Source organism: Oncorhynchus gorbuscha, linkage group LG10 (genome assembly GCF_021184085.1).
Source record: "Oncorhynchus gorbuscha isolate QuinsamMale2020 ecotype Even-year linkage group LG10, OgorEven_v1.0, whole genome shotgun sequence".
NCBI lineage: Eukaryota > Metazoa > Chordata > Actinopteri > Salmoniformes > Salmonidae > Oncorhynchus > Oncorhynchus gorbuscha.
In genome coordinates, this window is record NC_060182.1 from 70,982,357 (window position 1) to 71,010,150 (window position 27,794).

At 40.3% G+C, this 27,794-nt stretch overlaps 2 protein-coding genes across 6 annotated transcripts in view; one reads left to right on the forward strand and one right to left on the reverse strand.

Annotated features, from left to right (window-relative positions):
- The window catches only part of tmem63c (transmembrane protein 63C), a 59,935-nt gene extending 35,954 nt beyond the window's left edge, over positions 1 to 23,981 (reverse strand). For 2 of the 5 annotated variants that reach the window (XM_046366886.1, XM_046366882.1), the window contains exons 1-2: positions 23,861 to 23,981; positions 21,713 to 21,829 (exon numbers count right to left, since the gene is read on the reverse strand). The gene's annotated coding sequence lies outside the window, so the exon portion shown is untranslated. Of the gene's footprint in view, positions 1 to 638; positions 779 to 6,500; positions 6,609 to 6,657; positions 6,783 to 21,712; positions 21,830 to 23,860 lie in introns of those variants that run through there. The other 3 variants (XM_046366884.1, XM_046366883.1, XM_046366885.1) reach the window with 3 other exon arrangements.
- Positions 22,688 to 25,657, forward strand: zdhhc22 (zinc finger DHHC-type palmitoyltransferase 22). Its single transcript, XM_046366887.1, has 3 exons — positions 22,688 to 22,879; positions 23,997 to 24,554; positions 24,653 to 25,657. Exons 2-3 carry the CDS (start codon positions 23,999 to 24,001, stop codon positions 24,934 to 24,936), a joined length of 840 nt encoding a protein of 279 aa, XP_046222843.1. The 5' UTR covers positions 22,688 to 22,879; positions 23,997 to 23,998; the 3' UTR covers positions 24,937 to 25,657.
- The last annotated feature ends 2,137 nt before the right edge of the window (positions 25,658 to 27,794 follow it).

Consider the following 27,794-nt stretch of genomic DNA (forward strand, 5'->3'; position numbering starts at 1 on the left):
GGAAAACATAGGGAACCATTGTAAAACATTCTTAGAACCTCCCAGCAACCTAAAAATGAAGGTCCCCAGAACAGGCAAAATGTTCACTTCCATTCTTGGAATGTTTTAAAAAAGGAAACGTATGGCTTCCTTCCCAGGAACAATGGCAAACCAAAAACGTACATTCCCACAACTTCCAAGGAACCAAATGTGTTAGCTGGGTAGTGATTGAGTTTGCCCTCCTCACTGTCCCAGCATGCCATAGTACCTTCCTTATCTGTTAAATGAGGGTTCCCTTTCCATAAGGGTTATTAAAACTTAACTATAGCACAATAGACTTGCATGACAACCTATTCAACTCTGTCCCATTACTTTACTGTAGAATGGAAATCTCTATATCACAGTAGTTCTAGATAAAATGATAAGGATGGAGAGGAGAGGGTGAATATTTCATAAATGAACCATAACCAAGAAGCATTCACAAACAACAGCAATTACATCACTTAGTGAGCAAGTGTGGACAACAAAAGTAAACAGCTGTGCGCAGGGAGAGCTATACAATAGTGCCCTATCACACAGGGAAACAGTCAGACAATCTATTGAGAGAGATACTCCCTCTCCAACTAATAAGAGCTTAACATAAAGTAGTACAGACAGACCTGCATCCGCTCAGAGTTGTCCGTCCATCAGTCTCTCCATCAGAGGGCAGAGGTGGATCCTGCTCCTGATGTGAAGTGGGACTTTTCTATTGAACAAAAACAACACTACAGGGAAGGATGCTGTGGGCTACCCACTCTGTTGGGTCATGAGGCACTACAACCAGTGCCACCGTTGCAGCAATGTGACTCAACTGAATACTGTACGCTCTCACACACACACCGCACACATGATTCCCACCTCTAAAAAAGCAGCCTGGTTTAAATAAGAGGCAATCAAATTAAATCTATAAACACTAATGTTTCTCATCCTCTTAAAAGTCCTTCTGATTCTATTGACTGCTGCTTAGAACCTTGAACTGCCTTTCCCCCTTGAGTGGCAGGCAGACATTACCAGGAGCAGAGGGTGTCCACTGTGTGTGTGTGGGGGGGGGGGGTTGAAAAGAGCAAATTGTAGTTCAAGCCAGTTAATCTGCTCAACGCACCAGAAAAACAGCTGAGGTGGATGTGTGTGTGCACCTGACTGAGGATTTGCTGCCCTGAAAAATATATCATACAAACTCTGAAAAAAGGTAAATCTGTAACACTAAACCTGAAATGTAAACAGTTCAATGGATCTGCCTTGGCCCTTTACTCACAACCAATTCAGTTCAGTGAAATAATTATTTGAAATTACATTTCTGGCTAAGGTGGTTACTACACAATCCATTATCTGCATCTCTGACCAACAGCTGTGCCATCCCAGTTAAAGTACCCCTTCAATTAGGGGGTCAAACGAAGGTCATTGTGAAACACAATCAAGCTAGCAAACAGAACATTGTGTTACACAGGCCAATTGAGGAATGCCTAGTCCATGCTTTTACTAGGCTTGGGCGATATACCATTTACCCAGGTAATTATTCTTTTTTGGATAAACATACATATAGATACCAAAACCACAAAAAAACACCACAACAGTCCATGAACACACAGTAGTCTCCCCTTTCAATACACAGAGTACATATCAAAATCAAAACGTGATTATGTCTGTTGGCAAATGTCACACTCCGCAAGATGATCAATGTAAGGTTTCCAGAGTTGATTAAAAAAACAGAATCTAATGTAACTAGTTCAGCCCTCCAGTTTGTTATTTATTTTTTTTTATTTTTTTTACCTTTATTTAATCAGGCAAGTCAGTTAAGAACAAATTATTATTTTCAATGACGGCCTGGGAACAGTGGGTTAACTGCCTTGTTCAGGGGCAGAACGACAGATTTGTACCTTGTCAGCTCGGGTGTTTGAACTTGCAACCTTCCGGTTACTAGTCCAACGCTCTAACCACTAGGCAAGTATGATGCTTTACAATTGATATCTATAAAAACTATTTGCAGTAATTAGACCCAAGTTACAAATGTATTTGATATTGGTCACCAATATTTACATATTTCCAAACAGACATAATTGTGGAGATGGATGGAAATTCCTAGACACAATATGATAGCACGGACATGATCTCAAAATGATGTCAGTTTGTCACAAGACCAATATAACAACTATGTCAAAGGTTTAACTGAGTTACAGTTCATAGAAGGAACAGTCAATTAAAATAAATTAGGCCCTAATTTATGGATTTCACATGACTGGGAATACAGATATACATCTGTTTTTCACAGATACCTTAAAAGAAGAGTAGGAGCGTGGATCAGAAAACCAGGTGACACATCACCTTTGCATAGGGTTGATCAGGCTGTTAATTGTGGCATGTTGCCACACTCCTCTTCAATTTCTGTGGATATTGGCGGGAACTGGAACACACAGTCACACACATTGATCCAGAGCATCCCAAACATGTTCAATGGGTCACGTGCCTGGTGAGTATGCAGGCCATGGAAGAACTGGGACATTTTCAGCTTCCAGGAATTGTGTACAGATCCTTGAGACACGGTCCGTGCATTATCGTGCTGAAACATGAGGTGATGGTAGCGAATGAATGGCAGAACAATGGGCCTCAGGATTTGGTCATGGTATCTGTGTGCATTCAAATAGCCATTGATATAATGCAACTGTGTTCGTTGTCCGGATCCCATACTATAACCCCACCACCATGGGGCACTTTGTTCACACGTTGACATCAGCAAATTGCGAGCCCACACAACGCCATACACACAGACTGCCATCTGTATGGTACAATTGAAATCAGGATTAAAGAGCACACTTTGTCCAGCATGCCAGTGGCCATCAAAGTTGAGCATTTGCCCACTGAAGCCAGTTACGACGCCAAACTGCAGTCAGGTCAAGATCCTGGTGAGGACGATCAGCACACAAATGGGTTTCCCTGAGACAGTGGCAGTTTGTGCAAAAATTATTTGGTTGTGCAAACCCACATGTTATTCAGCTGTCCAGGTACTGGTCTCAGACGATGTAGCCGGTGAAGAAGCCGGATGTGGAGGTCCTGGGCTGGCGTGGCTACATGTGGTCTGCGTTTGTGAGGCCGGTTGGATGTTCTGTCAAATTCTCAAAAACGACGTTGAATACGGCTTATGGTAATTAACATGAACAATTATCTGGCAACAGCGCTGAGACTTCTGTGGCATTGTCTATTGTGACAAAGCTGCACATTTTAGAGTGGTCTTTGTCCCCAGTACAAGGTGCACCTGTGTAATGATCATGTTTAAACAGCTTCTTGATATGCCACACCCTTCAGGTGGATGGATTATCTTGGGAAAGGAGAAATTGTCACTTACAGGGATGTACAGAAAACAAATTTGTGCACAAAATGAGAAACACACTTTTTGAGCATAAGGAACATTTCTGGGATCTTTTCGGCTCATGAAACCAAGACTTTACATGTTGTGCTTATATTTTGTTAAGTATAATAGGGTTCCTTTTTGTTTTTTTGCATCTCCAACAGAGATATTACATTTATGGGTGCATTACATGCATTGTGGCAGGAGTGTAGTAATTTAATTTATATGTTTCAATAATTTATATGTTTTAAGGTTGTAGTAACACACATTTTTCACATATCAGTGACCAATAGTTCATCAATTTCTTGAGATTTGTTTCCCCATTTTTTGCTTTGTGTCAGACCCTAGTAAAACTAGCTGTGTCGGCTAATGGGGATCCTAATCAATCAAATTTCCACAGAAATGTATTTTTCACATTTTAATTAGCATTATTTCAGTTTTTTTCCAATTCACTTTGAATCCTGATATAGCACCATAACAGTGCATTTGGAAAGTATTCAGACCCCTTGACCTTTTCCACATGTTGTTACGTTACAGCCTTATTCTAAAATGTATTTAATTGTCCCCCCCCATCCACACACACCATAATGACAAAGTAAAAACAAGTTTAGACATTTTTGCAAATGTATTAAAAATCAAATGAAATATTCCAGTTACATAAGTATTCAGTTCTTTGTTGAAGCACCTTTTGCAGCGATTACAGCATCGAGTTTTTTGGGGTATGACGCTACAAGCTTGGCCCACCTGTACTCAGTGGTGGAAAAAGTATACAATTATCATACTTGAGTAAAAGTAAAGATAACTTAATAGAAAATGACAAGTAAAAATTTAAGTTACACAGTAAAATACTACTTGAGCAGAATTCTAAGTATTTGGTTTAAAATATTCTTAAGTATTAAAAGTAAAAGAGTAAATCATTTCAAATTCCTTCCATAAATTAAACCAGATGGCACCATTTTCTTGTTTTTTTTTAGCCAGGGGAACACTGCAACACTCAGATATAATTTACCAATGTAGCATGTGTGTTTAGTGATTCTGCCAGATCAGAGGCCTAGGGATGTTCTCTTGATAAGTGCATGAATTGGGCCAATTTCCTGTCCTGTTAATAATTCTAAATGTAAAGAGTACTTTTGGGTGTCAGGGAAAATGTATGGAGTAAAAAGTACATTGTATTCTTTAGGAATGTAGGGAAGTAAAAGTTATCAAAAATATAAAAGTACAGATAAATAAAAAATACTTAAAATACTAAAGTAGTTTAAGTACTTTACACCGCTGCCTGTATTTGGAGAGTTTCTCCCATTCTTTTCTGCAGACCCTCTCGTTCTGTCAGGTTGAAGTCCGGGCTCTGGCTGAGCCACTCAAATACATTCTGAGATTTGTCCCAAAGCCACTCTTGCGCTGTCTTGGCTGTGTGCGTAGGGTCATTGTCCTGTTGGAAGGTGAACCTTCGCCCCAGTCGGAGATCCTGAGTGCTCTGGAGCAGGTTTTCGTCAAGGATCTTTCTGTACTTTGCCCCGTTCATCTTTTCCTCGAACCTGACTAGTCTCTCAGTCCCTGCCGTTGAAAAGCATCCCCACAGCACGATGCTGCCACCACCATGCTTCATCGTAGGGATAGTGCCAGGTTTCCTCCAGACATTACGCTTGGCATTCAGGCGAAAGAGTTCAATCTTGATTTCATCGGTCCAGATAATATGTTTTCTCATTGTTTGAGTCCTTTTGGCAAACTCCAAGCGGGCTGTCATGTCAATCGTATCGCTTTCGATGCTGCCCGTTACCTTGCTAATTGTAACACTTTCCCCAGGCGTATATGTAGCCTATTTCTCATCATAAGAAATCAGTGATATTTGATCCCAGGCATCTATTAGAAAGTTGTGTGAGATGTGGCCTCCTACGTCTCCCTTCACATAGAAACTCGTCTCTATGAACCACTATCGAACGAACCAAGGCCATGCACCCCTATAGGAGTTTTCTGCCCCGCTGCGTACAAGTGTTCGCTGCTGGTTCTTTTGTCAAAAATGCATAGCAGCATTCCCTCCGAATGCAGTAGTCTTCATTACCATTCTACACTCATCCTTCCAATGACCAACGGTCCCACATCTAAAACAGGGATCTGTCGCCATATGCTTTGATGATTTTTCACTACTTTTCCCTCCCTGTTTCTGTGTATTACCTTGGCCATTGAAACCACTGTTAGTGACTTTCACTGTGGCCGTGTTTACGCCTCGCACGACCGCGAATTGAGCGGCGTTCGATGCCACTCAATGCATCCTGCTCCATTTCATCCATAACCCCCGCAATTGCCATTTTGATAACAGGTTTCAAACCTGCAGTCAACGCAGATGTACACATTCTATCAATGTACTCAAGGACCCAGTCTTCTTGCAGCGGAGTACATCTCACAATTTTGGGTTTATCGGTTTGTCTTTTTTGTTGATAGAATGCTGACATCAAAACGCTGGTGTATTGAGCGTTGATTCTTATTTCATGTCATTGTGCCAAGTCACAACATCTCTGTATTCTCTATTAGATTGGAATTTCCGTCAGCAGGGAAATGCTGACCAATTTGCTCATTTTCCCTATATTCGAAACGATTTGGTAGAATGCTTGTGCGGCCCTATAGCTTTTAGTAAAAACGGTTCTTCCTCTAGCCCCTCTTTACTCCGAAGCCTCTCCCGACAACGTCCAGTATATTTAGATTCCCTCCACTCCCTAATACACGCCTTCTAATAACTATTTTCTAAGGTAGCGATACCCACTTCCCCAGAGTAGTTATGGTACAGTATGTGCCTATTAAAATTGCCCACGGCACTTGATACCTTGTATTAGAACCAATAGTATAGCGTCTGCAAATGTATTACTGGAGAATATGGGTGACCTAATGTCTCATTCCAGTGTTCAGCCTCAAATATCACTGTTGTTGATACCACACATTACCAAAATTATTCAGTTGTCTTGAACCAACCTCTCTCCGTATTGCTACTGCTAATACACACAAATCATGATCACACGTTTGAATATCTTCTTGCTTAAAAATAAGAAATGAATGTGGCTTCCCTCCAGAACTTCTAGGCAACCTCATCACCATCCACATTCCCCCCCGGTTGTCCTTCTCCGTGGACTACTTATTTACAACCTACCGTACACAAGCATAACAATCCACACGCACTCTCAAAGGCCTCACGGCAACCGCAGCTGGGCTTTCACCGCCTCTTTACGGGTTTATTAGGGAACCCACCCCCTAGGACGTACCATCTGCAGGTACCAGCCTGCTCGGGCTTACCTTTCGGAACTTACCATATACCATAAAACTACGACCGGTCGTAATACAATGGAACTACTGAATAAATTCAGGCTTTCTAGGTCCGTATCCTAGAATTGGTTCAGCCTACGATGATCATCTCCCCAAGATGTCAGAATGAGTGATAAACAAAGTCGGCACAGTTACGACCCCTGTTTGGTTCCGGCTCCTTTTTCACTGATTCGGAATCCCTAGTTCGACTGTAAATCGTGGTGACCCCTGCTCGCAGCGCCAACGGTTAGGTTCTAAATAAAGAGTAAAAACTCACGGACGACCAGTAAAGCTCAAACCAAGTTTATTAACCCAAATGGTCAGACAGATGAACAGACCAAGACATCTTCACACAAGCACTAGTATTTAAACCTTCCTCCTCCGCGGAGTATCCTCCTTACACATCTGAACAGCCAATACACCTCTGTTGCTAGACAGAACTTTCGTGATGTCAGACGAAGTGAGGAAGAACTGACCTGACTTCTGCCCCAAATATCTACACTTAAAGCACATCTTGATTGTCTCCTTTCAAATCCATTGTGGTGGAGTACAGAGCCAAAATGATGCACATTGTGTCACAGTTCATTCATTAATTTGAATCAGTATGTGTAATTCCCCAAAAGTAGAGAGGTCTGGGTCAGTGCATGTTCAGCTCCCAAGCCCAACCACTACAGAATAAGTGTCAGTACTGTGTCCATGCTATCTGCAGTCGGCTCTCGACCTGCGCCTCTCGAGTCCGTCTGACTTTCTGACCCGCACTCCCGGTAATACCTATACCCCGGTATGGTACAGAAACGGTATGAACATCTGGATACTGCCAAACACTAGTTATTATAGCAGTATCCTGATTGAGTCACCCATTTTCAGTTAGGCTGGGTTGTAATCACAGCTGGTTTTGTGATCAAAGCTGCTGCTAGCGCATGAGAGGAACACGCTGTAGTCCCGAATTTGATTTACCCATGAGATGAAGTCCAACAAGGAATAGACAGTGATGTTCAAGCAGGTTCACACAAAGCAGCCAACGATTCTGAGGTTATAGAGATTCTCAATATTCATTATATCCAATAAGTAGGGTACTGACATACAGTAGGACTTATGAAAGGCATGTCTCAATTCAAGAGAAATACTAAGAGATTTTCTTCCTAGAAAAGACCTTTGGGCTACAGTTTGTTCTTCCTAATAATTAACATTGTTTTACATGACAGTGAAACCATGGAAAAGGTTGCTACGGGTCAGCCCATGGGTAACAACAGTGCTGAAACATTTCTGGAGGGAGATATAGGGGGCAGATCAAATACATACTGCACCCAAAGAATAAACACATCACCTGACTCCATACAATATGATGTATCTGACATTGCCTACTGTATTAAATACAAAGACAAATAAAGAGACAAGGATTCCTGCACAGTAAAACCTTCAGTTAGATCCAGATTCATTACCTGCTTCAGTGAGCAGATGACACCAGGGGAAGACAGTCCTGCCATGGCACAGAAATTAACCATAAATCAAGTGTGAACTCAAATAGACTCAACCGCCATTGTCACCTCGACAACGGTCTGTCAGTCACTCACTCACTCTGGGATAAAGGACCGTCTCTAAAGGATGACTGGCAATTACCATAAATAAAACAATGAACCTGCTAGAGTTCCTGTGCTTGAATGCACTGACAGGAATCTGTTTGTTGTTTAACAAGCTGTCTCGCCCTGTCACTGTTTGTTTGTGTTGGAAGAGTTGTTTCCTTTTCATGGAAAAGCCTACGGTTGGGAAAAGAGGGATGAATTCTCTATTGTCAGCTTATTCTCCAAGTACCCAGAGCTTGCGGAATACAAATGAGCTTTTACATAACTCTCATACCTCATATTCTCATGGCCGAGATACACCACAATCGCGGAGGTGAAGTCAAAAAGAGGATGTCCTTGCTGCAAGAAATACATTAAACTGAACGAATAAAGGAGAAGGTCGAGGAGTCTAGAAGGACTGTTCAGCATTTGGTTACATAGCTAAAATTCTGATATTTTTAAAAATATATAATCAAATTCTGAGGCAATTTTTTAGACTTCCTTCAAAATAGCCCCTCTTAAAAAGCACCTCTCAATCCACTTTGCTAAAGCTTCTCCAGTCCATTGGACTATTAACCAGCCAGTGACATCCCACTGACATGAAAGCAGGGCACGCCATCAGACAAGGACACACCACTTTCACCCTCTCCACAGGCTACTGACGGGGCCTGAGGCCCCCTAATTGAAATGAAAGAGATTTTGAAGCCAACACCTGAAGACCACTGGGGTGATTTCTGGAGTCGCTCACTTGTCACAGGAAAGAGGAAAGCCCTGCAATAATTCTCCGTATAAAAGCACCGAGATGAGTGAAAACTGCTGTATCAAAACAATGCAGCTCTGATAACAGAAGGCTGTGAAATATCCCTAATAGCTCCTATTATGTTTACAATATTTAGTCATGCAATTGGAATTAGAGCCATAAGACTGCATCTCTCTGCTAATAGGTTCTATTGGAATAGGCTAAATACTGGTTTGTGTGTGTCAGATTTACTTCAGTACCACAGTTTGTTTAGGCCTGAGCAATTCTGGTAGTCCGCAGACCACAGGCTACTGAGGAACCTCCATCTGTCTATAGAGACAGGGGGTTCTTAAAAGGAAAATTCCACCCAAAAACTATTAGTCCATTGTTGACATAGTCCCAAATTGTGTTGCTTGTCTGTAGGGTTGCACATTGTGGGGAAAATTCAGAGGTGGAAACTTTCCGTGGGAATAGATGGGAATTAACAGAAATATATGCAAATTAATATTAATAACATTTAAATGTTTTTTGCATTGGACACATTTACCATATATGGAGACAGAAACAAACATTTTACCGCATCATAAGTAGACATAATTGCAAATGATTAAATCCTTCCAATAGAAAAAAAACGACTTAGTTACAAATTGAACTTTAAATGTGTTAACTCTTCACATGGGATGATTTCACTGAACAACAAAAAGGAATATTGAATGATCCCCATAAATCCATCGCATCTCCCAAAATGTTTTAATCATATATCTGTAAAATGATAATCAAAGCTTTAGTTTCTAGACGGTCTTCCTCTCGGGCTTCCATGTCTTCTCCCTGGACCTCCTCAATGTCCACCTCTTGAACATCAGACTGAGGCCTCATCTTCACGGTCACTTTCCAATCCTGTTGAGGATGGCTTCTTGTCAGGCTCAAAAAGCTTAAAATTTGCCCGGATGGCCACCAATTTTTAAACCCTTGTATTGGTCAGCCTGTTGCATGCTTTGATGTGTGTGTTCCCAACAAGGACCATTTGCGCTCTGAGGCGGCTGATATTGGTGGGATTTGGATTATGATGGAGGAAACAGGGGAAAGAGCCTAGGATCCACAAAGTCCCTTCCACCAGGTGGCTGATGAGATATGTTGGCACGACTGCCATATTGCATCTCCATCACAAAGCCCTTGCTTGGAAGTGTACTTCGCCAGACTGCCAAGAACCTTGCCTTCATCCAGGCCAAGGTGGCGAGAAACGGTAGTGATGACACCATAGGCCTGGTTGAGCTCTGCACCAGACAGGATGCTCTTGTCAGCATACTTGGGGTCCAAAATGTACACTGCGGCGTGTATGGGCTTCAGGCAGAAGTTTTCACTCTTTTTGATGTATTTCAGAACTGCAGTTTCCTCTGCTTGGAGCAACAGTGAAGTGGGCAGGGAAGTACAGATTTCTTCTCTTATATCTGCAAGCAGGGTCTGAACATCAGACAGGATGGCATTGTCTCCCTCAATCTGTACAATGGCTACTGCTATAGGTTTCAGGCTGCTTACCACTCTCTTCCAAAATACATCATCCAGGAGGATCCTCTTGATGGGGCTTTCCATATGGGCAGACTGTGATATGGTCATTTCTTGGAGAGACTCCTTCCCCTCCAGGACTGCCAAACATGACAACCCCCCCCAACTGGTGTTGCTGGGCAGATTCAGTGTGGTGCTCTTATTCTTCTCACTTTGCTTGGTGAGGTAGATTGCTGATTTAACTTGATGACCCTTCACATTTCTAACCATTTCCTTGGCTCCCTAGTAGAGCGTATCCATTGTTTTCAGTGCCATGATGTCCTTGAGGAGCAGATTCAATGCATGAGCAGCACAGCCAATGGGTGTGATGTAGGGTAGGACTCCTCTACTTTAGACCAAGCAGCCTTCATGTTTGCAGCATTGTCTGTCACCAGTGCAAATACCTTCTGTGGTCCAAGGTCATTGATGACCTCCTTCAGCTCATCTGCAATGTAGAGACCGGTGTGTCTGTTGTCCCTTGTGTCTGTGCTCTTGTAGAATACTGGTTGAGGGGTGAAGATGATGTAGTTAATTATTCCTTGCCCACGAACATTCAACCACCCATTAGAGATTATTGCAATACAGTCCGCTTTCTCTATGATTTGCTTGACCTTCACTTGAACTCTGTATCCAGCAAATAAGTTGATAAAGCATGTCTGGTTGCTGGGCGAAGAACATTCAGAAATCTTTTCCAATACCCATTGCCTGTGAGCATCAGAAGTGAACCAGTTGCATACACAGCTCGTGCCAGACATTCATAAGCATTTCTCTGACTAGGTTCCTCTATTGAGCCAAAACAACTTCTGATTCCAGGAGGACCATGAGCTGTTGCTATCGATAAGGTTTTTTATTCATCATTTTGACCCCAAATAGAAGTAGAGGGACATTTGTCAGAGGTTGCTTGTTGTGAGCGCTGAGAGAACGTTGTGCACTTGGCCAGCTGTTTCTGCATCTTTGTTGCATTCTTCACATATGATTTGGTACAGTATTCACAAATGTACACAGATTTTCCTTCTACATTAGCTGCAGTGAAATGTCTCCACACATCAGATAGTGTCTGTGGCATTCTCCTGTAAAGATATATATATATATATATATATATATATATATATACAAATATAATTCCATGTACAGATAAATAGTTTAGCAGTTAGATTAAAAAACTCATTTTGTAAGATAAATGTTTTAAAATGAAATATGTATGAAACAGGTCAATTAACACTCAGTTAGCAGGCTCAAGCAAGCTAAAACCCAAATGGTATCAAAAACTAACAAGCAGAAATTGTTAACAAGTTAGAAATGACTTAAAACACACTTTGCTCTAGGCTACTATTTACTAGTTAACAAAAAAATGGTTATATAAAATATGTTCACCCCATGCAGTATTGTAATCAAAACTTACCAGAAAGCATGTAGTCCTTGGCTCAGATAGTGTAGTAGTGTGGGCTCAACAGCGCTCATTTCTGTGCAAGATCTTGAGAATCAGCTGTTCATGTGATGGAAGAGTGCACTGTACATGTGATGGAAGAATACACTGTACATGTGATGGAAGAATACACTGTACATGTGATGGAAGAATACACTGTACATGTGATGGAAGAATACACTGTACATGTGATGGAAGAATGCACTGTACATGTGATGGAAGAGTGCACTGTACATGTGATGGAAGAATACACTGTACATGTGATGGAAGAGTGCACTGTACATGTGATGGAAGAATGCACTGTACATGTGATGGAAGAGTGCACTGTACATGTGATGGAAGAATACACTGTACATGTGATGGAAGAATACACTGTACATGTGATGGAAGAATACACTGTACATGTGATGGAAGAATGCACTGTACATGTGATGGAAGAATGCACTGTACATGTGATGGAAGAATGCACTGTACATGTGATGGAAGAATGCACTGTACATGTGATGGAAGAGTGCACTGTACATGTGATGGAAGAGTGCACTGTACATGTGATGGAAGAATACACTGTACATGTGATGGAAGAATACACTGTACATGTGATGGAAGAGTGCACTGTACATGTGATGGAAGAGTGCACTGTACATGTGATGGAAGAATACACTGTACATGTGATGGAAGAATGCACTGTGCATGTGATGGAAGAGTGCACTGTACATGTGATGGAAGAATACACTGTACATGTGATGGAAGAATACACTGTACATGTGATGGAAGAATACACTGTACATGTGATGGAAGAATGCACTGTACATGTGATGGAAGAATGCACTGTACATGTGATGGAAGAGTGTACTGTACATGTGATGGAAGAATGCACTGTACATGTGATGGAAGAGTGCACTGTACATGTGATGGAAGAATACACTGTACATGTGATGGAAGAATACACTGTACATGTGATGGAAGAATACACTGTACATGTGATGGAAGAATGCACTGTACATGTGATGGAAGAATGCACTGTACATGTGATGGAAGAGTGCACTGTACATGTGATGGAAGAATACACTGTACATGTGATGGAAGAGTGCACTGTACATGTGATGGAAGAATGCACTGTACATGTGATGGAAGAATGCACTGTACATGTGATGGAAGAATGCACTGTACATGTGATGGAAGAATGCACTGTACATGCAGAGGATTGCATTTCCATTGAATTGGGGATAGTTGAACTAAAATATGCCACAAGACCTAGAATTGCCTTATGTGTATCCCACAACTTCAAAGTTATAAGCTAACTTCGATGAATTTAAGCAAAATTCCCAGGTTCAACTACCCATGGAACATGTCCAGAAATTTACCAGAAGGTTTCCGACCCTTTGCAACCCTATGTGTCAGTAATCAACTTTAAGATATGTACCTTTCAAAATGCAGAAATCATCCCGTATGATGCATTTTACATCATATAATGCAAAACGCAGTGTCATATGGGGACGATTTCTGTATTTGGAAATCAAAATATGTTGGGACTACATCAACAATGGACAAATGAGATAAATACAAAGACCCAGGCTGGAGGAGGGGGACAGGACACAATCTGCTGCTCCCCACCTGTTCTAAAGCCGGGGTGGAGGGGGTCTTTCTCCTTCCTACACACACAGCTGAGAGGACTGTTTTCTGGCCAAGTTAGCATCATCACTCTCAGCCCCTTACTGAAGGCTGAGTGATCCATAACGTGCCTGGGGTGAGGACTGCGCACACACTCGCCTTGTTTAACAAACTGAACACCTGCTTCCTGTCTGCACTACACATGCTCAGTAGGCCCACTGAGGAGCACTGTCACTGTGTATATGCCTTGTTTGTGGAGTAGACTATGCCATTGATCATTGGTGCCAGTCTGGCAGTTTAAGTAGATCTTGTTTTGTAGCCTACAAATGAAGATCATTCATGCTACTATACAAACTAGAGGCGAATCATTTAAGCATCTAGGCAAACTGTAGAATAAGAAACAAGGGATCTACAACCCCATCATAACACATTTGCCTTGAGAGAGAGAGATCGGTTCCAAGTCAGTAACTATGTTCCCATCCAGTTTATGCGAGCAAAGTCCAACCGTATGAAGAAAATATATCCCGACAGCTGTGATGGAAACTGGAAGTTTCGGTACAAATGTATAAATGCTGACAGATCATTTGTTCGTTCGACATGGTGGGATCTTTGTGTAATTAAAATGAATTATTTCAAGGAACGGTGGTGGAAACGCCTTTATGCGTAAATATTGATATAATAACCATCAAATCAAAGTAAACTTGAAGTCACTCGATGATATGGTGTGTGGTCCTCCTACAATTTGGGAAACTACAGTTTATTAGGCTACAGATGAAATAACAGGTTGGTGAAAGTGCACAGTGATCTTGATGCTCCTTTCCAATAAGTATCGAGGGTCTTATTCTGGTGACATGATAATCGATGCTTGACTGCCGTTTGACAAATATTCTAGCTCTTATCCATAATAATCTCATCCTGTAGACTAGCCTACCCGCACTGTATCTCTGAGCTGTTGGCTAGAGCACACGTACCAAGACCAGAGGAGGCACATTTGCTATTTAACACAACAGTTTGTGACAAAACTATCCGTAGAGTTCAACATGCAATGGGAACACACTGTATTTCAGATTGTTATTCAGTACATGACACTTTAAGCGAAAAAGTACATTTTGTGTGCACTACACCAGGCACAGCCTTTTATCCACAACAAATAAATATGGAAACATCTCTGGCATTGATTTTATGCAGAGTTTAGAATATTTGCATGAAACTCTGTCATCAATTGGATGGAAACCTAGCTGGTGATGTCTAAATCAAATCTGCCAGACATCAACAGATTGATCTATCAAATTAAGAAAAATATTTTAAAAAGGGCAGTGGCATAGAAACACAACCCACATGGAATTACTTATGAGAATAAAAAAGCCATTCATTACCCATGTAACAGGCAGAAAGATGAATGACATGGATGAAGCCAATTAGAGGCACTGAGTGCAACACAGTAAAACCCACAAATCACAGGCTTCTCCACGAGCTCCTGGGCTGTCAGACTGCACCTCTGTGAGTGGAGCAGAGTCCCACAGTTCAGTAACAGACCAGGCCCCAGTAAAAGGCCACACCGAGTCTGAGGCGTCAGTCCGATACAAACAGCATAGCCCTGGGCAGTGGGGAGCCTTGGATGGGGAGTCATGGGACTTATGAGAGGGTAAGGTCAGTATCATTCCTAAGGAAGATGCAAGGTAGAGGAGACATGACACTGTTGGTACATATCTATGGGAAAAAATTAACTGATGTGAGGGGAAGCTGAGTAAAAATAGGGCATTTAGCAGAAAAACATATTGCTGGTTTGTAGGCTTAAAATATAGTGTTGTTGCTCTCCTCTGTCAGTAATCATGCCAACTATGAGCTAGGTTGTGTGGGAAGGAGTCCCTGAGGACCCATGCCGAACGGCATGAAAATTCACAGCAGGCGTTCTACTGCAAAAAATGATCCTAGAGGCCGACTAATCCAAACAAAGCAATAAGCACAGATATGGTAATAGGTAAACACATACAGATATGGTAATAGGTAATCACATACAGATATGGTAATAGGTAAACACATACAGATATGGTAATAGGTAAACACATACAGATATGGTAATAGGTAATCACATACAGATATGGTAATAGGTAAACACATACAGATATGGTAATAGGTATAATACAGATATGGTAATAGGTGTACACATACAGATATGGTAATAGGTGTACACATACAGATATGGTAATAGGTATACACATACAGATATGGTAATAGGTATACACATACAGATATGGTAATAGGTATACACATACAGATATGGTAATAGGTATAATACAGATATGGTAATAGGTGTACACATACAGATATGGTAATAGGTGTACACATACAGATATGGTAATAGGTATAATACAGATATGGTAATAGGTGTACACATACAGATATGGTAATAGGTGTACACATACAGATATGGTAATAGGTATACACATACAGATATGGTAATAGGTGTACACATACAGATATGGTAATAGGTGTACACATACAGATATGGTAATAGGTATACACATACAGATATGGTAATAGGTATACACATACAGATATGGTAATAGGTGTACACATACAGATATGGTAATAGGTGTACACATACAGATATGGTAATAGGTATACACATACAGATATGGTAATAGGTAAACACATACAGATATGGTAATAGGTATACACATACAGATATGGTAATAGGTGTACACATACAGATATGGTAATAGGTGTACACATACAGATATGGTAATAGGTGTACACATACAGATATGGTAATAGGTATACACATACAGATATGGTAATAGGTATACACATACAGATATGGTAATAGGTATACACATACAGATATGGTAATAGGTGTACACATACAGATATGGTAATAGGTATACACATACAGATATGGTAATAGGTATACACATACAGATATGGTAATAGGTATACACATACAGATATGGTAATAGGTATACACATACAGATATGGTAATAGGTGTACACATACAGATATGGTAATAGGTGTACACATACAGATATGGTAATAGGTATACACATACAGATATGGTAATAGGTGTACACATACAGATATGGTAATAGGTATACACATACAGATATGGTAATAGGTGTACACATACAGATATGGTAATAGGTGTACACATACAGATATGGTAATAGGTGTACACATACAGATATGGTAATAGGTGTACACATACAGATATGGTAATAGGTATACACATACAGATATGGTAATAGGTATACACATACAGATATGGTAATAGGTATACACATACAGATATGGTAATAGGTATAATACAGATATGGTAATAGGTGTACACATACAGATATGGTAATAGGTGTACACATACAGATATGGTAATAGGTATAATACAGATATGGTAATAGGTATAATACAGATATGGTAATAGGTGTACACATACAGATATGGTAATAGGTGTACACATACAGATATGGTAATAGGTATACACATACAGATATGGTAATAGGTATACACATACAGATATGGTAATAGGTATACACATACAGATATGGTAATAGGTATAATACAGATATGGTAATAGGTGTACACATACAGATATGGTAATAGGTGTACACATACAGATATGGTAATAGGTATAATATAGATATGGTAATAGGTGTACACATACAGATATGGTAATAGGTGTACACATACAGATATGGTAATAGGTATACACATACAGATATGGTAATAGGTGTACACATACAGATATGGTAATAGGTGTACACATACAGATATGGTAATAGGTATACACATACAGATATGGTAATAGGTATACACATACAGATATGGTAATAGGTGTACACATACAGATATGGTAATAGGTGTACACATACAGATATGGTAATAGGTATACACATACAGATATGGTAATAGGTAAACACATACAGATATGGTAATAGGTATACACATACAGATATGGTAATAGGTGTACACATACAGATATGGTAATAGGTGTACACATACAGATATGGTAATAGGTGTACACATACAGATATGGTAATAGGTATACACATACAGATATGGTAATAGGTATACACATACAGATATGGTAATAGGTATACACATACAGATATGATAATAGGTGTACACATACAGATATGGTAATAGGTATACACATACAGATATGGTAATAGGTATACACATACAGATATGGTAATAGGTATACACATACAGATATGGTAATAGGTATACACATACAGATATGGTAATAGGTGTACACATACAGATCTGGTAATAGGTGTACACATACAGATATGGTAATAGGTATACACATACAGATATGGTAATAGGTGTACACATACAGATATGGTAATAGGTATACACATACAGATATGGTAATAGGTGTACATACAGATATGGTAATAGGTGTACACATACAGATATGGTAATAGGTGTACACATACAGATATGGTAATAGGTATACACATACAGATATGGTAATAGGTATACACATACAGATATGGTAATAGGTATACACATACAGATATGGTAATAGGTATAATACAGATATGGTAATAGGTGTACACATACAGATATGGTAATAGGTGTACACATACAGATATGGTAATAGGTATAATACAGATATGGTAATAGGTGTACACATACAGATATGGTAATAGGTGTACACATACAGATATGGTAATAGGTATACACATACAGATATGGTAATAGGTATACACATACAGATATGGTAATAGGTATACACATACAGATATGGTAATAGGTATAATACAGATATGGTAATAGGTGTACACATACAGATATGGTAATAGGTGTACACATACAGATATGGTAATAGGTATAATACAGATATGGTAATAGGTGTACACATACAGATATGGTAATAGGTGTACACATACAGATATGGTAATAGGTATACACATACAGATATGGTAATAGGTATACACATACAGATATGGTAATAGGTATACACATACAGATATGGTAATAGGTAAACACATACAGATATGGTAATAGGTATACACATACAGATATGGTAATAGGTGTACACATACAGATATGGTAATAGGTGTACACATACAGATATGGTAATAGGTATACACATACAGATATGGTAATAGGTATACACATACAGATATGGTAATAGGTATACACATACAGATATGGTAATAGGTATACACATACAGATCTGGTAATAGGTGTACACATACAGATCTGGTAATAGGTGTACACATACATATATGGTAATAGGTATACACATACAGATATGGTAATAGGTGTACACATACAGATATGGTAATAGGTATACACATACAGATATGGTAATAGGTGTACACATACAGATATGGTAATAGGTGTACACATACAGATATGGTAATAGGTGTACACATACAGATATGGTAATAGGTGTACACATACAGATATGGTAATAGGTGTATACATACAGATATGGTAATAGGTATACACATACAGATATGGTAATAGGTATACACATACAGATATGGTAATAGGTATACACATACAGATATGGTAATAGGTGTACACATACAGATATGGTAATAGGTGTACACATACATATATGGTAATAGGTATACACATACAGATATAGTAATAGGTGTACACCTACAGATATGGTAATAGGTATACACCTACAGATATGGTAATAGGTATACACATACAGATATGGTAATAGGTATACACATACAGATATAGTAATAGGTGTACACCTACAGATATGGTAATAGGTATACACCTACAGATATGGTAATAGGTATACACCTACAGATATGGTAATAGGTATACACATACAGATATGGTAATAGGTATACACATACAGATATGGTAATAGGTATACACATACAGATATGGTAATAGGTATACACATACAGATATGGTAATAGGTATACACATACAGATATGGTAATAGGTATACACATACAGATATGGTAATAGGTATACACATACAGATATGGTAATAGGTATACCAAGAAGAGCACAGGAGAAAGTTTCAAAACGCATCCATATCAATAAGAAGCCAAAACGCAGCTAATAAGATGTTTGCTGAAAATATTTTTTATTTCTACAGGTTAGTTTTGTGGGAGGGTTTCTGCTCACATGGATGGCTGAGTCATGCGCTTTGAAAACATGACTGGAGGAGATGAGTCACAGTAATACATATCCCCATCTCACATCTGATGCAATTGACACGTACTCCCTCCCTCAAGCTCACATGCCCCTGCCTACACGCGCCTACACAAGCACCCTTTCTCTCAGTCTCTGAATAGAGGGGCTAGTTATGCCTGCTTATTGCTCATCAGAACAGGTTGTTAGCCTCTTGTGAAATATTTTAATAGCTAGTTCTTCCCAGATCACATTACAGTTCAAAGCCTAGGCCAGGGTTCAGGTGCAGGATGGCTAAACCTCTCCTGTCTGGCATGGCACTGATTAGCTGATCTCTAGATCATGATGTGCAGTTAATGCCAAATTGATTGAAGCTGTCCAGTCACGTGTGGTGCTGAAAATACAGAAAGCATGTAAACCCAGAAGCATGAATGGGGACTCGCTCATACTTCCAATGTGAAAGCTCACTTGTCATTTCCTGCCTACACAAAATACAGACAAACTCAGAAACATGAGGCAGGCAGACTCCCCCTTCCCTGTCGCCAACACAGGCTACAGATCCCACACAACCAGGCCAAATGCAACATGCTGGGATAGAGGGAGATATCAACTTTCAATCTCAGCCAACAGTCTGATCAAATATTCATGACTCTGTTGTTTGGAAATGACAATGGCAACATTCATCATCTGCTCCTTCTCCATCAGAGACCTGGTTTGTGACGTTTGAATTGGCAAAACAATGGATAGGGTACTGTAGATAATGCAGTCCTTCCTTTCAACACTAAATGTGCTCTCAGCTCCTCTATTAAAGACATTCAACATTGTTTAACAATGCTGTCAACAAGATGTCTGGACATTTTGAATTACTGGGAAGGTCAATACATCTGATATGCATATAGGCTACTGCCTACTGGCATCCAAAATAAATCAAACTGGTTGAAACCTAAGCAGATAACCTTTCATTCAACATAAAGTCAAAAACAATTATAGCTGGCATTTCAAAGCTACTGGTGTTTGCTGCAGACTGCCCTGAGTGTAATGGACCAACTGTAAATCATGAGCTTGAAATTAGTCAAAATAATCAAATAGCTTGAGTTTAGACTAAAGTGAAGTAGTGCATATACTGCATGTGCTCAATAGCACTGACAATAGAAACAAAACAGCTTCTGAACATTGATTCAACAGGTTCAACTGCTTACATTATGCAGAATCCACATACTTTTCAACACAGCATGGGTGTTCTTAGGCATCTTGACTTGGTTTAGAGATATCATCTTCATTTGCTGGATTAGACATGGATACACGCCCCCATAAAATACCAATGAGTAGGCCTATCACACGTAGTAGAAACAATGGACCACGAATGATGCCTACCATGGACAGACTACAGACAAATACTTTAAGTTTATATAGAGATATCTAAACACGTTTAATAAGACATCTTAGAAGAACCAGCTGATGTAACCGATGCTGGTTTTCTTCAAAATGCTATAGCGTTTAAAGAGCGCAAAGTGGTTAACTGTGCAGGCGGCGCATGGGCACTAATAAACGACACAATGCAGCCGCCGGTGTAGTATGGTGAGGAGTGTGTTTGTCAGGGCGTAAATCTCTGCCACGTACCTTCGGTGTCGCACTCACCGACGGATCGCTGCACAATAACTAATTCTGATCTAACGAACACGCAACTAAATAGATCCTTTATGCTTTAAGATAAGAGAGCAGTCTGTTGACAGGCCAAGTCACTACAAGTTATTCGAATGAACCAATAGCCTACATGTTAATGTCTCCAACATCAATTCTCCAATGCTTCCATCAAACATTTTAAGGCAACGACAGTTTTTTTCGCCTTCCGGTGTGATTCCCGTTGTTTTATCTCTTTATAGCTGTTCACTTAACTAACGTAGTGGCTGTTCACTGCAGTAGGGTACTATCAAAACAGTAAATCCGCCCACTTTTTAAAGATAACTTCAAAATCAGCCGCCGCTAACCTCATAATTCGCGTGCACATTTTTTCCATATAAATAAACCGACATTGGATTAAATTTATAATGTTAATGTGGCTCACCTCTTAAATGCTCCTTATCACTGGCGTCCGTTCGGGATGATGCTGCTTATTTTTGCATCAGTCACAAGAAACAAGAGGAGGAACTCCCTGCACAGGCGCCGTCTGTAAATAAGACACCTGCCCAAGATAAGAGAACAAACGTGTTTCAGTATAGACCAGCTTTTATTGTTTTGACTGAATTTTTACATTAAGGATTTTTATTCAATGTTATAGGCTATGGCGGTCCACTTCTTTCACACCTTCATGAGAATGTGGAATCATTAGCCTATACACGTTTAAATGTGTTAATATGACATAACATTGGCCTGTACTTAACTCGATTTTAATAATAGGCATTTAGAAATATCATATTCGTAGTATACTGTCTGCCTACTGTATGTTTGGAAGGTAAACGTTTTACAAGTGTAGATGCATCTAATCATGCTTAGACCACTGCCACACTCGGAAGTTGAATATGACTACTCATTGACGAAACATCATCGCCACCTGCTGGATAATACGTTTTGCGCCAGACCTGCGCTAGAAGTGACTTGCGCAGACAAAAGAATGTGTAGCCTAGTAGGCTAAACACGTACAGTAAAATTAGAAATCTGTCAAAATATTGTCAAAGGTTACATTGATAGAAACATCATGCGATAATTACTTATATCGAGAATAGAAAGCCGATCATATAATCTCATGGCCATTTAAAGGCGGTATTGACAACAACATGGTTCAACAGCATATGGTTGTCTTCATAGAGATAAATAGAGGACGTATCTTATATATGTGCTATTACAGTGTCTGGGACAAAATGGGCAGTGCCATTGATGCTACAACCTATAGGAATCCCAACACAGTTGACTACTTTGACTACTGTAAAATGGCGGAAGCATGGTGGAAGCTCTCAATGGCGCTGCCCATGCTAGAATGGAATTTGGACCACTAGAGGCCTCTATCATTCTCTATGGTTGTCCTCTATCCTTATGACCGCATCCACGCCAACAGGCGGTGCTAGACAATCCAGAAACATCGCAGAATGAACGAACAAGCTCATTAACTATCGTCTTGACAGCGCAAGAGCTCTTCGTTTTTGAATGAGTTATCCATTGCCAGTGCCTGCGCACATGAGGATTCCGCTAAGGTGCTGAAAGGACAGCTCCTGGGAATCAACAGAGCCGACGACAGGTACAGTATGTCTCAGTAGGCCGGTAGCTCTTGCTTGAAAGGGAAAGGTGTTGTTGAGTACTCTGTAGCCTACATTACTGTTATCTCGATTGTTCAGATAACGGAACAAAACTAAGCTGCAGATTGTGTTTTCCATCTTTATAAATAACCATGGACCTTGTAGCCTATTCAAGGGTTCTATAAGCACATAGGGAAAATAACTCGCAAAGTCCTTGCACATTATTTTAATGTGCCTTGGTTCAGTACAGTAGCCTACTGTACTGAACCACCGATTCTGCCAAACACTGAAAAAATATCTTCCATGTATAGACGGTAACCTTGTGATTTCAGGTCAGATTCATTAAGGAATTCTAACCATTCAGTGACAATGGCAAGCAATGTTGGACTTTTTTCTATATGGAGCATCAGTCACAATATCTCTCAGGTCAGACTGCAGGATATCCCCTTCGTTATCTTTGATTTCATTGGTCAAAATATAACCACACAATAGGCTACAGGGAATGAATGCCACAATTGTGAACTGGGTTTCTGTTGTTTTTCTATAGAGAACAAGATCTTGTTGGTGGTATCATCTGTTTGTAGAGATTTGCAGATCTGGATTAGCTCATTTAGGAGTGCCAGATGTTCATTTCGGCAAGATGTATGTAATTCTGTTCAATCCAAATCCTACCTTTTAATCGTATTTGTGTCATTGACCCTCCATAATAATCGATGTCATAGGCTACATAGGCTATTTTTATGCATAGAGCTCCCTACAAAGGCAAAGTACAGTAACTATGAAAACAATGTATCTGCAAAATCTGACTTACGTCTTTTTCTTTCTAGACAGAAAGCAATTTCTGGAACTTCATCATATAATTTGATTGGCTGACTGACTTGTTCTTGTGTCAAGAAACTAAATACCACATTAAATCAGATAATATACCTTGTCATTTCAACAGATCAAATATGTTTTTTTTTTTTTACAAAATGTATACTTACTGCACTTTGCTTATAGGCCTATACGCAGAGGAGCTGTCCTTTTCAGCACCACTGTCGCCTTGTGCACACCTACCCAGTTACACAATACTGTAGTCATGTTATAAGTAGCCTAACGCTCGTCTCCATTTTATCACAGGAATGATAATCAGGATGTTTAAATTAAGACTCCTCAACGCTGTCGCCCCAGCATACTTTTTCTCGGCCACAGCGGTAACCTTCATTTTTCACTTCTGCTTTTTCATCCCAACGATTTTTCAAAGCCCGGGCATCTCACTGAGAGCATCAACTGTGATTCACACCGCCGTTTTCCTATACCTGATGCTGAACGCTTTAGGTAACTATGTCATGACTATAAAGTACCCCGCTGAGAGCGCAAATGAGACCGTGATTCCTGCATGTTCTGCAGATTGCTCAGATAAAATAGACGCCCACTACCTCCTCAACGGTCGCCACTTCTGCAAACTCTGTAAGAAAGTCATACTCAGGAGGGACCACCACTGTTTTTTTACTGGAAACTGCATTGGCAACAAAAACATGCGATACTTCATCATGTTCTGCATATACACGTCATGCACTTGTTTGTACTCCTTGGTTCTTGGTGTGGCCTTTCTAACTGTGGAATACAACATCTCCTTTGAGAACCCATTGACTTTCCTCACCCTTCTGCCCCTCTCTACTGGTTACTTCTTCCTCGGTGAGTTTCACATATAGCACATTAAAGTTTATGCAAGGATATTGAGTTTCTGAACTTACCAAGTGCTCTTCTTTCTCCTCTATTCCCCTCCCTATCAGGAGTTATTTCAGGTCTGCAGTTCTTCCTGGTGTTGATGCTATATGTGTGGCTGGGCATCGGCTTGGTGTGTGCAGGGTTCTGCTGTCAGCAGGTGCTGCTGGTAGCGCGGGGGCAGACCTACTGCCAGATGAAGCGAGGCCAGCTGGTGGAGAGCTGCAGCTCCTGGAAGGACAACCTGAGTGATGTGTTTGGCTCCCACTGGGCGGTGGGGCTTTTCCTGCCAGTACAGACAGTGGAGGCCTTTTCAGGAGAGGTCGCTGCCCACCACCATAAACATGACTGAGGTTCACCAGGGTAGAGAGAACCTGGACATCATTCACATGAACTACCCCCAGTGGTTCACATAAAGAAGATATCAATTGCATACTCCTCGAGTCCTCTCTCTTCGTCTCCGTCTCAAAACCCATTGGATGAGAAAGCCAGAGGTCCCACCCTCTGACCTTCTCCTCCAATGGGTTATGAGAAGGAGACGAAGAGAGAGGACGCGAGGAGTATGCAATTGAGATCTTCCCATTGACTCATCATCATGCTTCCTTGTTGGGCTTGTCAGGAGGATAGTTTAAAATGTACATCAAATGAGGGAATCCCAGAACAAACATATTGTGTCCATGATAGATAGATATGCCCACACATACCTGTTCTGACCTCTTCATCTTAACTCGTATACAGAAAACTATGCTCAGCATATATACACATATATATTATATATATATATATATATATATAAATAACTTACTGATAATCACTTTTAATGACATTGGTCTACTATTCACAGAATGTATACATGAATACATTCCTTGAAGGACAGGAAAAATAGCAATCTGAGAAGTGTATGGAATGCAGGTGTAAAAAGCAGTCAAAGAAGATGTATAAGTATGTACACTGCATTTGGAAATTATTCAGAACCCTAGACTTTTTCCACATTTTGTTACTTTACAGCCTTATTCAAAAATGGATTAAATAGCTTTTTCCCCCTCATTAATCTACACACAATACCTCATAATGACAAAGCAAAAACAGATATTTTTCTTAAAAATAAAAATAGGAAATATCACATTTACATAAGTATTCAGACCCTTTACTCAATATTTTGTTGAAGCACAGTTGTCAGCGATTACAGCTACAAGTTTGGCACACCCGTATTTGGGGAGTTTCTCCCATTCTTCTCTGCAGATCCTCTCAAGCTCTGTCAGATTGGATGGGGAGCGTCGCTGCACAGCTATTTTCAGATCTTTCCAGAGATATTCGATAAGGTTCAAGTTTGGGCTCTGGCTGGGCCACTCAAGGACATTCAGAGTCCCAAAGCCTGTCTTGGCTGTGTGCTTAGGGTCGTTGTACTGATGGAAGGTGAACCTTCGCCCTAGTCTGAGGTCCTGAGCGCTGTTGAGCAGGTTTTCATCAAGGATCTCCCTGTACTTTGCTCCGTTCATCTTTGCCTCAATCCTGACTGGTCTCCCAGTCATTGCCACTGAAAAACATCCCCACAGCATGATGCTGCCACCACCATGCTCCACCGTAGGGATGGTATTGGCCAGGTGATGAGCGGTGCTTAGTTTCCTCCAGATATGAAGTTTGGCATTCAGGCCAAAGAGTTCAATCTTGTTTCTCATGGTCTAAGAGTCCTTTAGGTGTCTTTTGGCAAACTCCGAGCGGGCTATCATGTGCCTTTTATTGAGTAGTGGCTGCTGTCTCGCCACTCTACCAAAAAGGCCGGATTGGTGGAGTGCTGCAGAGATGGTTGTCCTCCTGAAAGGTTCTCCCATCTCCACAGAGAAACTCTGGAGCTCTGTCAGAGTGACCATCAGGTTCTTGGTCACCTAACTGACCAAGGCTCTTATCCCCCGATTGCTCAGTTTGGCCTGGCGGGCCAGCTCTAGAAAGAGTCTTGGTGGTTCCAAACTTCTTCCGCGTAAGACTTGATGGAGGCCACTGTGTTCTTGGGAACCTTCAATGCTGCAGGAATGTTTTGGTACCCTTCACCAGATCTGTGCCTCGACACAATCCTGTCTCGGAGCTCTAAGGACAATTCCTTGGACCTCATTGCTTGGTTTTTGCTCTGACATGTGACAGGTGTGTGCCTTTCCAAATTATGTCCAATCAACTGAATTTACCACAGGTGGACTCCAATCAAGTTGTAGAAACATCTCAAGATGATCAATGGAAACAGGATGCAGGAGCTCAATTTCAAGTCTCATAGCAAAGAGTCTGTTGAGATCTGTTTTTTTTATTTTTAGTATATTTGCAAAATGTTCTAATAACCTGTTTTCGCTTTGTCATCATGGGATCTTGTCTGTAGATCGAGGAAAATAATTGTTTTAATCCATTTTAGAATAAGGCTGTAACATAACAAAATGTGGAAAAAGTACTTTCCGAATGCACTGTGTGTAGTTATTTTGGACTACATGATATCAATTATAATTCATGTAGTGGCTACACTTAAATAACTGTAAGGGCATGCTTACCTTTCCTGTGCAGATTTTGTGGCAATATGTTGCTAGATAGCATTTAACACAACATGCTGTGATAGAACATTTCAAATAAGGATTTAGAGTCTTTAGCTGGTATGCACAGGTATGATACTCTAAACATTTAGACATTCAGGAAAACACAGTAACATAAATGACTGTATTGGGGCAGATGTTGGGACCTACACATAATGGGGGGAAGATGTTGTTATTGTCATCAACAAAGTGATTTTCTTTTGTAGATTTCCCAGTTTTAACTTTCACCAAGGGCTACTGTCGCTAACAATATGTAACTCCACTGGAGGGAAAAGTCACTAAAATGGCTGTATAACACAATCTGCCAGGCTTACAATGGTATCAGGAGTATGGAACATTCTATTGCATAACAACATTTGAACTAGAACACCAATTTAAATACTTTTTGCTGTTGATAAGTTTTCTCTGAAAATAAGGGAAATGTGTTAGCAGTTTGTAGATACACATTCAGACAGTGCTTTACAAGGAGAAACAGAAATCTACAGCAGAGGAATACAGGGTAAGAATTGAGGTTGCTGATCTTTATGTCCAAACTATTATGTTCATTGTTGTCATATGGCCTGTACCTACAAATGACCCCAAAGATGATGAACCGTAGTTTGGATTTGTTCATGGTGGGATCCTACAATAAGACTGTACA